Source organism: Bison bison, unplaced genomic scaffold (genome assembly GCF_000754665.1).
Source record: "Bison bison bison isolate TAMUID 2011002044 unplaced genomic scaffold, Bison_UMD1.0 scf7180017864464, whole genome shotgun sequence".
NCBI classification, from domain to species: domain Eukaryota; kingdom Metazoa; phylum Chordata; class Mammalia; order Artiodactyla; family Bovidae; genus Bison; species Bison bison.
Window position 1 is genome coordinate 5,736,574 of NW_011495025.1, and position 15,644 is coordinate 5,752,217.

At 39.9% G+C, this 15,644-nt stretch overlaps 1 protein-coding gene across 3 annotated transcripts in view; it reads right to left on the reverse strand.

The window, feature by feature from the left end:
* Window positions 1-15,644, reverse strand: part of HERC3 (HECT and RLD domain containing E3 ubiquitin protein ligase 3) — a 200,535-nt gene that overhangs the window by 69,110 nt on the left and 115,781 nt on the right. For all 3 annotated transcript variants that reach the window (XM_010860177.1, XM_010860175.1, XM_010860176.1), the window contains exons 8-12: window positions 15,241-15,371; window positions 14,508-14,668; window positions 11,961-12,037; window positions 5,409-5,533; window positions 3,786-3,845 (exon numbers count right to left, since the gene is read on the reverse strand). In XM_010860177.1, coding sequence (XP_010858479.1) covers window positions 3,786-3,845; window positions 5,409-5,533; window positions 11,961-12,037; window positions 14,508-14,668; window positions 15,241-15,371 — 554 coding nt within the window. The remainder of the gene's footprint in view (window positions 1-3,785; window positions 3,846-5,408; window positions 5,534-11,960; window positions 12,038-14,507; window positions 14,669-15,240; window positions 15,372-15,644) is intronic.

The following is a 15,644-nucleotide window of genomic DNA, read 5'->3' on the forward strand; positions in this document are numbered from 1 at the left end:
CTGAAGTCTGTCTTCATGGGATTTCATTAGCCTTGCCACAGACAGAAAAAGGATGGTGAAAAGGTTGGGACTTGGGATCACCAAAGATCAAAACCCATGACGAGACCCTTCTGTGGCCACAATATCTGCAGAGGGGATAAGGCCTAGCAAGGAAACACTATTTACAACCTGGAAGTTTAGGCCAAATGCAATTTTCTGGTAGGCTGGGCTGGCCCTGAGTCCAAGGAATCCCTGGAGCCTTCTTGGAACTTTCCCTAAATTCATTCTTTTTTGAGAAAGAAAAAACCATGGGAAAGGAGTCAAAGAAACAGAGAGATTATTTAAAGAAATACGAATTTAAGAACAGAATTGTCCACTTCCAGTTCAAGATGGCAGAGTAAAAAGGACATGCGCTCATCTCCTCCTGTGAGATCACCAAAATTTTAACTAGCTGTAGAACAACCATCAACAGGAGGATGCCGGAACCCACCAAAAAAAGATACCCCATGTCCAAAGACAAAAAAGCCACCACAGCAAGATGTTAGGTGGGGATGCAATCATAATAAAATCAAATCTCATACCTGCCAGGTGGTGACTCACAGACTGGAGAACAACAATAAAAAAGAAAGTCTCACACTATTGTGAAGGTTCTGAACCCCATGTGAGGCTTCCCAGCCTGGAGATCCAACTAAGGGACTAGGAATCCCCATGGAATATGGCCTTCAGGGCCACTAGGATTTGATTATAGGCCTTCCAGAGGACTGGGGGAAACAGATTCTGGTCTTGGAGGGCACAAACAAAATGCATGCCTTCCAAGACTGGGAGGAGAGGAGCAGTGACCCCACCGAAGACTGAACTGAAACTGCCTGCTAGTGCTGGAGGGCCTCCGGTGGAGGTGTGGGTCAGCAGGGGCTCACCACAGGGACAAGGGCACTGGAAGGTCCCCCTTGGTGTAAACCCTGATGGAGTCCACTATTAACCCTACCATACAGCTTTTAGACCCCGGGATAAGTTGCCTCAGGTCAAAAAACTACAAGGATAGGAGTACAACCCCACCCATCAGCAGATAATTGGATTAAAGCTTTACTGAGCAAGGTCCTGCTCACCAGAGCAAGATGCAGTTTTTCCCATCACAAGTCCCTACCATCAAGAAGCTTACATAAGCCTCTTAGCCTCATCCATCAGAGGGCAGACAGAAGAAGCAAGAAGAAGCACAGTCTCACAGCAGCTAAAACAAAAACCATGTTACAGAAAGTTAATCACCATGAAAGAGCAGAAAGTTATATCCCAGATGAAGGGACAAAGTAAAATCTCAGAAAAACAACTAAATGAAGTGGAGACAGGCAATCTTCCAGAAAAAGAGTTCAGAATAATGATAGTGAATATGATTCAGGATCTTGGGAAAAGAATGGAGGCAAAGATTGAGAAGATGCAAGAAATGTTTACCAAAGACCTACAAGAACTAAAGAACAAAGAAAAAGAGATGAATAATACACTAGAAGGAATCAATTGCAGAGTAATGAGGCAGAATAATAAATGACCTGGAGGACAGAATGGTAGAAATCATTGCCACAGAACAGAACATAGAAAAATGAATGAAAAGAAATGAAGACAGCCTAAGAGATATTTGGAACAACATTAAACACACCAACATTCGCATTATAGGGGTCCCAGAAGGAGTAGAGAAAGGACCTGAGAAAATATTTGAAGAGATAATAGCTAAAAACTTCCCAAACATGGGAAAGGAAATAGTCAACCAAGTCCAAGAAGCACAGAGAGTCCCAGGCAGGATAAACCCAAGGAGGAGCACACCCAGACACACAGTAATCAAACTGACAAAAATTAAAGACCAGAGATAAAATATTAAAAGCAACAAGGGAAAAATGACAAATAACACACAAGGGAACTCCCATCAGGCTATCTGCTGATGTGAAACTCTACAAGCCAGAAGGGAATGGCATGATACATTTAAAGTGATAAAAGGGAAGAACCTCAACCAAGAATACTCTACCCCACAAGACTCTCCTTCAGATTTGATAGAGAAATCAAAAGCTTTCAGACAAGCAAAAGTTAAGAGAATTCAGCATCAGCAAACGAGCTTTACAACAAATGCCAAAGGAATTTCTCTAGGCAGCAAACACAAGAGAAGGAAAAGACCTACAGAAAATTAATCCAAAATAATTAAGAAAATGGTAATAGGATCATACATATCAATAATTACCTTAAATGTAAATAGATTAAAAGCACCAACTAAGAGACATACACTAGCTGGGTGGATGAAAACAAGTGCACGTATGCACTTTCACCTACCACATCATTCTGCGTGATACTCCCCTCAAATTGTAGTTATTTATATTGTTAAGTTAATCATGCTCCCATTATGGCTTGCAATTGTAATTATCTTTTATTTTTGTTTTGAGACTGAAGAATACTACCCTAAACAGAAATTACAATATAGTGAGAATCATTTCTGGATTGAGTTGTTCACACCAGAAGCTACTGAGATTGTAGTGAGAAGCCAAAACATTTCTTTTATTCATCACATACAACAGTGAAGTAACATAAGACAGTGACAGAATCAGTATGGCACCTACGCTGCTGCTGCTGCTGCTAAGTCACTTCAGTCGTGTCTGACTCTGTGCGACCCCACAGACGGCAGCCCACCAGGCTCCCCCGTCCCTGGGATTCTCCAGGCAGGAACACTGGAGTGGGCTGCCATTTCCTTCTCTTTGTTTGGCTACTAATTGTGAAAACTGATTAACATCTTTTGCTATTGTGACTATGTAACTATCACTCAATACCATTGTATCATGACTGGTCAACAGAAAAATAATAAAATTCTATATCAACAAAACTAGGATCTAATAGAAAAACCTGTAATCACTTTAAAAAATCCAGGGGCATATCAGAATTAGCTTGAAACTTTTGGAAAACTACAAATGCTCAGGTATCGCTTTTTTCTCCAGAGCTCCAGATGTTTCTAATGAGCAGTCATGTTTATAAACAACTGGACTATATGATGATCTTTTTACTTTTATCTAGTTTGTTTCACTTTTTCTATTACATATTCAATGGTCCCGTTTCATTTAGTTTATGTTCTCCAACTTCTCCATCTCTTTTTTTTCTGTTCTTTCTCAAGCCCTTATTAAGTATAGTAGAAGAGCTTTTGTATACATATACATATAAACATGTATAATATATATGTTAGAAAACGTATGAATTCTTGCCTAACTAAAAGAATTTTGACATTTTGATTTGACTTGTCTGACTTAGTATGAACAGAATGTTAGATTTCTAATTAAAAAATAGATACGCAACAAGCAAGAAAGGTCTACTGTATATCAGAGGGAAATATAGTCAATATTTTTTAGTAACCTATGATGGAAAATAATTTCAAAAATAATATATGTGTATCTGTATAACTGAATCACCTTGCTGTGTACCTGAAACATTGCAAAGTCAACTACACTTCAATAAAATATATTTTTTTTTTAAAAAAAAGAATTTAAGAACAAATATTATTAACATCTTGGAATAGCCTGAAAAATCTTACTTTTGATTACACCAACCCTTTCTGAGATACTGCCTCTCTCTTGGTGATCTGCTTCTCTGCCAGCTAGGCATGAATCAGCACTACCCTTCCTGGTGTCCTCTCACCACCATCAGGCACTTCTGTTGCTGTGCAAATCGTAAGCTTACCCACTGAGTTAAGGCCAACCACCAGCAAAGAGAACACAAGCCTTTCTCAGCCTTTGCTGAGTAAGCACCTGCATCACATGTGGGTATTTTAAGACTAAGTCACTTACTTTTTCTCAAGAAAACTTCCATTCCAACAGGCCGCAGAAGATAATATCTGAACAACACCACTGCTCAGAAAGAAAAACGGGAAAGAAGTCTTTAATAAGTATAAATAAATGGTCATTTAAGCATCAGCAATATATTACTCCTCTATTCCAGAGTTTCCATAATAGCTGCTCCTTCTTACCCAGGTGAAGCCTTGGAAAACAGTGTCCTGTCTCAAAACGGACAAGAACTTACATTATCCGTAAATCATGTTAAAATAAAGAGTATTAAAGTTGCCAAAAGAAAACTCTCAGGCCTAATAATAATGACCTTGGACTTTCCTCCCACCAACCATCTAAGACACTTCCCCCCTCATCTCCAAACACGAACCCAAAATAAAACCAAAAAAGATAAGCTGAGCTGTTATTTACCAACACAGAAAGTATCTCTGCAAACTAATAACTGAACAAATACTTCCTTCTGTTTTATTGCCCATCTTAGAAAGAAACTACAAATGAGTGAAGTTAAGTTTTTATTCCTATTACTCAGATTTTCTGGGGGGAAACTGCTAGTTTCTGAGGACCCACAGTGATACTACATGTCAGGAAGCTTGAACCCTTTTATTTAGTATAAGGAAAAGGGAAGGAACAAAACAAATACACAGTTGAGGAGGGGATCACAGTTAACTTCTGTTAATCACAGGAGCCAGGTCAGGAAGGATCTTTGGAGATCATTCCTTATATCCTATTGCTTGTAAATAAGAAAACAGAACTAGTAAAGTCCCAGCCAAGGGAGTCTCAGTGCCCCTACACCCCTATCTTCCCAGTGAGTCTAGTCCTCCCAGCCTGTTCTCTGCCCCTTCCAGACTGAACTCCCTGGCAGAGTCACCAAGCTTAGAGGGCTTCTGAGGACTGTCACAGAGGTGCTCTCGGGCATTCCCAATGATCCCCCACTCAAAAAGCTGGTGTGTCCAAGGGCTCAGGCAATTTGCCCCCCTACAATCTATTTCATAAAGTAAAATGCTTTATATACGTATCTGGGAACAACTATCACCTAGTACACAATCGGATTCATTCATACCCAAGAATCAGCTTCTGTCAAAAAATGGAAAAACTGAGGAAAGCCAATACAATGTGTAAAAATATAAAAATTAAAAATATATATATAAAAATTAAAAAAAAACCTTTTTTAAGAATGAAATACACTTGCTGAAAGGACTCAATCCTTTAACTGTACTTTTTTCTCTATCTCATGTAATCATTTTGAGTATGAAAATGCTAAATTATTCTGATTAAATAAAATAAGCTTAGATTGGAATGCTTCGGAATAAGCATATGAAGAAAACTCTTGGAATTAAACAACAATAACACTAAGCTTTCTTGGCAGAAAGGCCAACTCAGGGCTTCATCAGTTAGGATTTTTAAGGTCCAAACAAAGCACGTTGAGGAATACACCTTGTAAGAAAATGGGGAGAACAACTTACTACATTATTTCAGGCTAAGGGCACCAGATGTGTGCCCAAAAAATGACCCCTCAAATGCAAAACGCCATTTATATTCACAACCTCAAGATGGAAGTAGGGGAAAATCACTAAGTTGGAAATTCCAATACACTTTGAAAAGAACTGAAAACAAGCAACCACATACTTGATTGTATTTGCATTGTTGTGTTCTGAGAGCTTTTGTCTCCAAACTGCTATGGTTTCATCATTTATTAAACTGGTGTAATGTGCTTGGTTCATCATCCTGAAGTCAACAGCAGGAGAAGAATTCTGAGGGATTAAATATGACAGCAAAAAAAAAATTACGGAACAGCAGGGACTTTTTCTCATCTCCCTTTCCCCATACATCTCCCACTTTGTGTTTCACTTATGTACAGGAGCGGGGGTGCGCCACCCAGATCCTCTCTCCCTTCAGAACGGACCACTCACCCCACCAGCTGCCTCAGTGGAAGCTCTGGACTGCCCGAGCTGCACTGACCTCCAGGAACTGCCCTGGGTGCTGGCCTCACTCCCTTCCTGTCAGTGGCAGCTGGGGACGTGGTGCCAGGCCTCAGCCCCCCTGCCTCCATAAGGATTTACACCCGGGAAACAGACTCTGAACCTGAGATTTATGTTTGAAGTTTGGGGTTGGGAGGAGTTCTAGAATATTTCCTGAGGATGAAGGAGGCAGGATCGGGAAGAAGGGGAAGCTGAACTGCAGCTCAGTGCCTCAGCCGACCTCATGGGGCGCTGTGGAGCCAGGATGGCCCTTCAGTACCCTCCCCAGAGAAACCACACCAAGAGGACCGCTTCAGATTTCTTTCTCCCTCTGCTTTGAATCACCATAACATCAGGGTTTTTAAATTACTAATCATTTGCTTAACTGTTCACCAAACTCCAACAATATGCATTATAAAAAGTCTATACCATCTATATTGTAAATAATCTGTGAAAATGTAATGCCTCTTAATGTCTTGCTCAAAGTACACAGCTATAAATTCATAATAAAGATAAAAGACATATCAATAATGGCCTTTAAATCCCCAAATGCTGCACAGTGCTACATAATAAGCACTTTTCCTAAAATTGCTGTTTTTCAACTTATTTTCCCCAAATCTAATCATGATCTAGAACTAGAGAAAAATTTAAAGTGCTTTATGTCTCCCATACTTGTCACTAGAAGAGAGGGAAAAAAGCAATATTAAAACATTAACCAGATGATCATAAAAACACAACTATCAAAGTAAATTTTCTTGGTTATTTTCTGAGTGATGAGTTAAGACAGCATTATAAGGGGAAAGGAAGAGGGCATGTAACAGACTAGAGACGTTTGCCAAAGTTTATGATCATCTGGTTTTTGATAAGTGTTGTAACAAAAATGACCACAGAAATCTGTTAAGAGAACAAAAGCCATCTTGAACTGCATAGAGAAAAACTGTAAGACAAAACAGACACTTGAGAACACACAAACAAGACTATCTCTCCACCATGGTCTTAAAACCAGTCATTATGTAAATTTTAATTGCTTCCCCCACTCCAAGGAGCAGCTGAACACAGACACAAACACATACTTAAAATATAAACATGTTACTATTTTCTCATTCTTCACCCCAAGTCCAACAAACCACAGATGCCTTGGATAAACTACAATCTCAAAATCAAACATAAAGACCCAAGAAAAAGCACTGATTTTCCATGCCTTAGAATTACGTACAGCCTCAAAAGAAAAAATTGGTGTAGGTCAGTGTATCCAACTCTGGCTGCACTTTGGATCACCAGAGCTTTCAAAAATCCTGAACGCCAAGTTACACTCTAAACAAGTTAAATCAGAATCTCTGGAGATACTGGTGTCTTTTTAAGACTCCTAGGTCTTAGTCATTAATTATGTAGTATATTTGCGTGGTGACAGACGGTAGCTAGATTCGTTGTGGTGATCATTTCAAAATTATAGAAATATAAATCACTATGTTGTGTACCAGGAATTAAAATAGTGTTGTAAATTAATATACTTAAAAATAAAACAAAAAAGCTCATAGAAAAAAGAGATCGATTTGTTATTACCAGAGGCAGGGGGTGAGGGGATCGGGGATTGGCAATAGGCAGTCAGAAAGCACATACTTCAATTTATAAGATAAATAAATACTAGGTGTGTAATATAAAACAGCACTCAATTTAGTTGCTCAGTCATGTCTGACTCTTTGTGACCCCAATAATTAACACAATAATTAACAAAAGAGTTCAAAATGCAGTACTTCGATGCAATCTCAAAATCGACAGAATAATCTGTTCATTTCCAAGGCAAACCATTCAATATCACAGTAATCCAAGTCTATGCCCCAATCAGTAATGCTGAAGAAACTGAAGCTGAACAGTTCCATGAAGACCTACCAGACCTACAAGACCAACCTTCCAGAACTAACATCCAAAACGATGTTCTCTTCATTATAGGGGAGTGGAATGCAAAAGTAGGAAGTCAAGAATTACCTGGAGTAACAGGCAAATTTGGCCTTGGAGTAAAAAATGAAGCAGGGCAAAGGCTAACAGAGTTTTCCCAAGAAAATGCACTGGTCATAGCAAACACCCTCTTCCAACAACACAAGAGAAGATGCTACACATGGACGTCACCAGATGGTCAATACTGAAATCAGATTGATTATATTTTTTGCAGGCAAAGATGGAGAAGCTCTATACAGTCAGAAAAACAAGACTGGGAGCTGACTGTGGCTCGGATCATGAACTCCTATTGCCAAATTCAGACTTAAATTGAAGAAAGTAGGGAAAACCACGAGACCATTCAGGTATGACCTAAATCAAATCCCTTATGATTATACAGTGGAAGTGACAAATAGATTCAAGAGATTAAATCTGATAGACGGAGTGCCTGAAGAACTATTGACTGAGGTTCATGACATTGTACAGGAGGCAGGGATCAAGACCATCCCCAAGAAAAAGAAGTCTAAAAAGGCAAAATGATTGTCTGAGGAGGCCTTACAAATAGCTGTGAAGAGAAGAGATGCAAAAGGCAAAGGAGAAAAGGAAAAATATACCCATGTGAACGTAGAGTTCCAAAGAATAGCAAGCAGAGATAAAGCAGCCTTCCTCAGTGATCAATGCAAAGAAATAGAGGAAAACAATAGAATGGGAAAGACTAGAGATCTCTTTAAGAAAACTAGAACTACCTAGACAACATTTCATGCAAAGATGAGCACAATAAAGGACGGATATGGTACGGACTTATCAGAAGCAGAAAAGATTAAAAAGAGGTGGGAAGAATACACAGAAGAGATCACAACAAAGATACACAAAAAAGATCTTCATGACCCATATAACCACGATGATGTGATCACTCACCTAGAGCCAGATATCCCTGAATGCGAAGTCAAGTGGGCCTTAGGAAGCATCACTACAAACAAAGCTAGTAGAGGTGATGGAGTTCCAGTTGAGCTATTTCAAATCCTAAAAGATGATGCTGTGAAAGTGCTGCACTCAATATGCCAGCAAATTTGGAAAACTCAGCAGTGGCCATAGGACTGGAAAAGGTCAGTTTTCATTCCAATCCCAAAGAAAAGCAATGCCAAAGAATGTTCAAACTACTGCACAATTCCACTCATCTCACATGCTAGCAAAGCAATGTTCAAAATTCTCTAAGCCAGGTTTCAACAATACATGAACCGTGAACTTCCAGATGCTCAAGCTGGTTTTAGAAAAGACAGAGGAACCAGAGATCAAATTGCCAACATCCACTGGATCATTGCAAAAGCAAGAGTTCTAGAAAAACATCTACTTTTGCTTTATTGACTACACCAAAGCCTTTGTGTGGATCACAACAAACTGTGGAAAATTCTTAAACGAGATGGGAATACCAGACCACCTGACCTGCCTCCTGAGAAATCTGTATGCAGGTCAGGAGGCAACAGTTAGACCTGGACATGGAACAACAGACTGGTTCCAAATCGGGAAAGAAGCACATCAAGGCTGCATATTGTCACTCTGCTTATTTAACTTATATGCAGAGTACATTATGTGAAATGCCGGGCTGGATGAAGCACAAGCTGGAATCAAGATTGCTGGGAGAAATATCAATAACCTCAGATATGCAGATGACACCACCCTTATGGCAGAAAGCAAAGAACTCAAGAGCCTCTTGATGAAAGTGAAAGAGAAGAGAAAAAGTTGGCTTAAAACTCAACATTCAGAAAACTAAGATCATGGCATCTGGTCCCATCTTCATAGCAAATAGATGGGGAAACAGTGACAGACTTTATTTTGGGGGGCTCCAAAATCACTGCAGATGGTGACTGCAGCCATGCAATTAAAAGACGCTTGCTCCTTGGAAGAAAAGCTATGACCAACCTAGATAGCTTATTAAAAAGCAGAGACATTACTTTGCCAACTAAGGTCCGTCTAGTCAGAGCTATGGTTTTTCCAGTAGTCATGTATGGATGTGAGAGTTGGACTGTGAAGAAAGCTGAACGCCAAAGAATTGATGCTTTTGAACAGTGGTGTTGGAGAAGACTCTTGAGAGTCCCTTGGACTGCAAGGAGATCAAAACAGTCAATCCTAAAGGAAATCAGTCCTGAATATTCATTGGAAGGACTGATGCTGAAGCTGAAACTCCAATACTTTGGCCACCTGATGCAAAAAAACAACTCATTGGAAAAGACTCTTATGCTGGGAAAGATTGAAGGCGGGAGGAGAAGGGGACAACAGAGGATGAGATGGTTGGATGGCATCACTGACTCAATGGACATGAGTTCGAGTAGGCTCTGGGAGTTGGTGATGGACAGGGAAGCCTGGCATGCTGCAGTCCATGGGGTCGCAAAGTGTCGGACACGACTGAGGACTGAACTGAACTGAAGTAAATCTTAAGAGTGTCTTATAAAAATGGAGTATGTCACTACACAGATGCTTTTTCTTGGGTCATTAAGAGATTCTTCATGTCATGGTAACAGAGTAAACACATTTTTTGACCAATCTCTGTACCTAAACAAATACCTAGGCTTAATAGCTTAAATAAAAGTGTACAGGTTTCAGTGTTTATAAGAAAGAGCAATACGTTTCTAAGTCATATTCTATTTTCAGTTGCTTTTTTCTTTATCTTACATATTTAATGCATACCACTCTTCCAGTTGTTTAAACTTTAACCTGCCCTGTTTCTACAACAATATGCTACTTTCACTTCCTTCTCATCAATGTTTTGTTTCCGGTTCCAACAATGTTAATTACAGTTCAATTTAAAATTCAACTACATATATCAGATACCATATTTATAAAAGGAACGAAACTAAGTTTTATGCTGAATTTCACAGGAAAATTAAAGTTGGTTAACCAAACCACTTTCTTAGAGAAAGCAATACTTCAGACTGTACTACTTGTGGACACAAAGTAACTATCCTACAAAGATTCAGGGCTTTTCATATTTTGCTTCATTGGCATGTTAAAGAAACGAAGAATAGTTTCAGCTTTTCTCAAGGTTTCTCTGTGAAGCACTGAAGCTGGGCCTAAAATAGGTCTGAAGCAACAGCTCCAACTCAGTCCAGATGGCTGCACTCAACAGAACCTTCTGCAGCATCCTGACCTGGATAATATCTAATGTCAGTATCAGCTATCCAACCTGCAGCCTCAGACTCCACCACAACCTTTTCTATCAAAGTCAGAGAATGATACTGACTAGAAGGCAAGGATATCATGTGTCGAGAGATGGCACAGTATCAGAGTAATGGGGAGTTTCCAGCACTAACAGGGCACCTTGTGTCCACAGAACTTCATTTTTCTTCCCAACCTACTCTGATTCCTTTGTCATCACCACCAGCCCTTCCCTGCTCCTCCAGGGGAGGATGAGGATCAATGCACTACATATGGCTAATCCTCCCCAAGCGCTGACTGAATAAAAGAAGGGTCAGGGCTTGAAGGGAAGGGAGAGGGAGAGGAGAGGAGCGTAAGAGCAGCAGGGTGTAGAGGACAGGAAACAAACCTGTGGTGCTCATTTCAGAATGATTTTTCTCATCCAGAAAGAGGGGAATGAATTAAAGCCCTGTCACAGACAGCATCACCGACTCAACAGGCATGAGTCTGAGCAAACTTTGGGAGATACTGAAGGACAGGGGAGCCTGGTGTGCTGAGGTCCACTTGGTCGCAGAGGCGGACATAACTTAGCAACTGAACAACAACACAGACACTTAGCCCACGTTCTCTTTCACCTCCAACCCTAAGAGAATGTCATTCGCCCACCACAGGGATGCAGGAGACAACCCGAGGGAAATTTTCGTGTGGTTTTATAAGCAGACGATAAGTAATAAAGGATATCTGAATGGCATCTCTTATATTTAGTATATACTCAATCACATCAAACAAGCACAGTGAGTTCTCAAATACCTAGCATTTGCTGCTACTTAGGGAAGGAAACAATAGAAAGTCAAATAATCCCAAAGTTAGTATGAATTCTCTGAGGCCTCCTTAAATCTCTTTTGGGACACATCTAGATATAAATAAATAATTTTCAGTTATAAAGTAGAACTCTGTGATTAAATACCAAGAAAATTATTGGCACTTCAAGGAAATAAAATGGAGATTACTTCAGTTTTGTCAGCTTATTTTAATAATATAAAACTGGTAGAAACAAAGAATAATGCTTCTCTCATGTAATTATTATTTATTAAAATAAATATTGGTTCACCATTATTCCACCCCCAAGATAACAGTCAAAAGAAAGTTTTACCTCATATTTGGAGCAAAGTACAAAAGTCTGGTCTCCTCCAGAGAAGATCTGCTTAACAATATGATATTTAAAGCGATCTGTCAAAAAATTTTCAAGAGCATGTTTTTCAACAATTAAACTTTTTCCTTGATCCCCTTTTCTAACATTCCAAATATGTTTCCGAGTGGTTTCCTATCCATTTAATTATGTCAGAGAAGTAAAAAACCTCCTCTCCTGGCTCTCTTCCCAGGACTGTTTCTACCTCAGTTAAAACTAAACATATAAAACTGTATCTTCCACTCTAACCCCCTCTTCCTCCTGCCAACTGCCAGCTAGTCCTGACCTCGTTTTTATTTTTTCATTCTAACTCTGTCATGACACTGAAGTTTAAAACAGTCACTACTATAAACCGTAATGTCAGCTAAGACACCACTTACAGCATCTGAGTGTGGAGGTCTGCAGCCACTTCCAGATGAAGCTCACCAGATGGATGGACCTCCATGTCCTGCTTCCGCTTTGCCTCCCATCTCACTGTGCCCACAGCAACACTCTCACACCACCGTCTCACTCAATTCTAATGGCTCCTCTAATAGCAGCACCTCATAGCTCCATGGGAGAAGGCAATGGCACCCCACTCCAGTACTGTTGCCTGGAAAACCCCATGAATCGAGGAGCCTGGTAGGCTGCAGTCCATGGGGTCGCTAAGAGTCAAACACGACTGAGTGACTTCACTTTCACTTTCCACTTTCATGCACTGGAGAAGGAAATGGCAACCCACTCCAGTGTTCTTGCCTGGAGAATCCCATGGACGGAAAAGCCTGGTAGGCTGCAGTCCATGGGGTCGCACAGAGTCGGACACGACTGAAGCGACTTGGCAGCATAGCTCCATGCCTGTCCCTTCTACCACGCCCAGAGCACACTGTGTTCTCCAGGAATGGCGCCCCCTAGAGCATGATGGAAAGGTGCTCCTGGTACCCGCAGTTCCATGGTACTCACCACAGCCTACCCCTCCATTGTCCTCTACCTGGCTAACTCCAAACCATCCTTTAAGACACACCTCAAACTTCCTCTCTCCTGAACACTGTGCTCCCAAATTACCACGAAGGTTCCTAAAACCAGCATTTATATAACAAATTAAAATTCACCTACTTACATTATAAGTTTTATCCTGTAATTAAACTTTGAAAACTTTGTGGTTTAAAATTAACCTACATACTGGAGTTTTTAAAAATTGGTGTATTTCTTAAATATATGCTTCCCTAACATGAGTACAATGCCTTAGAGAAAAAGAAATTTATAAATGATAGATAAGAGGACACCTAGCCATTTTTCTACTTTGGGGAACATGATCAAAACAAATCTTGTTTATTTTACATTTCAAGTTCCACTACATTCTTAGATGCTCATATATTCATTCCATGAATATTTATTGAGTGAAAAATTTGTGCCAGACCCTGTGCTATATGCCAGGTTTACAAACAGGAAATGACTCTGAACCGGGGTCTCCTGCATCGCAGGTGGATTCTTTACCAACCGGGTTATCAGGGAGGCCCGCCCTGTACTTAAGTTTCTCATACTCCAGAAGGGTACTTATGGTTGTTACTGTTAAAATTCTGATTAAGCCATAACTGTGCCACTTTATAGTGCCACTTCAAAACCGAAATCAGTTATTAAATCACAGTTCTTTGTAATGACTCTCCATCTCCATTTAAGCTTCTGGATTTATTGCTTCAAGTCACTCTTACTGAACAACTGCCTTATTTTGATTTCCAGTGAAATGAACACTGTGTTACTTAACTATTCTTTAAGAAATAGAAATGGCATGAAAAAAAATCATGTCATATTGTGACCAAAATAGCAATCATAAACGGAAGGTAACAAGAATTCAAGCATTAAAAGCACTGGCTTTAAAGTTCACAGAGAACCACCTAGTGGTCACCAGTGGCAGGCAGTGTGGGGAGGGGCAATACAGAGTTGTGGGGGGTGCTAGGTACAATCTACTGAGCGTGAGATAGCCTACAAGGATGTTTTGTACAACACAGGGAATATAGCCAATATTTTGTGATACCTGTAAATAGAGTGCAACTTTTTCAAACTGTAAAATTTTTAAAAGAACACAGGTTTTAGAAAGAAGCAGGCCTGGGTTTAAATTCTGTTCCCAGAATCTACATTATTTCGGGCAAGCTACTTAACCTCCATAAGATTCAGTTTCCTCCTCTCCAACATGGGGATAATAACTACTAGTTTTTAAGGTTGTTTTCAGTGCTTAGCATGGTAATGGAACTTGGTTAAGCCTTCAATAAATATGAACTTTCATTATCAGCAACAATAGTAAATAAAATGGATACACCACAATCAAAATCCTTATGGCCAAAATAGAATTTTTGCTTTATTCTCTAGAATCTCAACTGTAGTTAGTAAGTGCTCAAATATTTGTTGACTTTTAGAATATCTTGTATTTATTCCCTCCAAAAGACCTCAAGGTTAAAAAATAAAATAATACATGTTCTATAACAAGTGTTTTTAGCACTTAAAACACCATTAAATTCCAATAAGCATCACTCTTACCAGCTCTGGCTGAAAGCTGGCCACTGTGGGCAGCCCAGTAACCTTTCACAGGAGAAGGGCACTTGACGTTACAAGTGTGTCCAGTTCCTAACTGACCTCTGGCTCCACAACCAAATGCATAGATGAGTCCAGAAGAAGGCACAAAGGCTAGGGTGTGTTGTCTAGGGGAAAACAATGTGAATTAACCCAACAGCATTGTTTCTACTGATAATGAATGAATACACACACTGACTTTTAACAACCATACGTGAGCACAGCAATTCCTACAGGAGACCCCAGAAGCCTACCCCCTCATGTTTACATGTGCTTATTTTTGCAGTCCTGGATCTTCATAATACTGCCCTTCACTGATACCCTAGGTCATTGGGATGGTGATAAGACCTGGAAAGAGTTTAAGGGCCTACTGCATTGGGGATGAACAGAAAGAGGTGGGGAAAATCAGCAAAATTTCCAAGATTTCTTTGAGGCTCTCTCACTTTCCTTTCTACATGTCTCCCTCATGTCATGCTATTCTTTATCCCCAAAGAACTATACTGGCCCCATGTAGCTCTGCTTCTCTAAAACCCTTCCTTGCCACACCCCGCTCAGATTGAACTCTCTCCAAATTTTCACCATAGGTATGCATGCAGTAGATTTCTTAAAACAACACTGGTTAGGAGTAGCCACATCACTACAAAGACAAGATCCATTTCTGAGTCTTAATAGATCTAAGGAAGTTCTTAGGAGCACTCACCTGCCACAAGCAATTTGAGTGACTTCACTGCCCATCAGCTCCAGAACTCTTCTTGGATTGACCTCATCATTCATAGAATCATGTCCAAGTTGCCCACAGGAACCAGCACCAAAGGTAAACACACCTCCACTCTAACAAGGAGCAAACACCACATAAGTGCACTGTGTCTCTGAGTTTGGATACACTCCTCTAACTTCTGTATACAACATTAATATCACAACAGTCTGTACAAGAACACTATGCCCACTTGACTCTTAGACAAATCACTTCTTTGGAATGTTCTCTAAATAGAAAAGAGAATTTTTAAAAAAGAATTTAAGACTACATCTTTATGGAACAAAGACAGTATTGCTCAAGGGAATGTGTGTCATCTATATATAAATTTTAAAAGTAGTTTAAAAGTA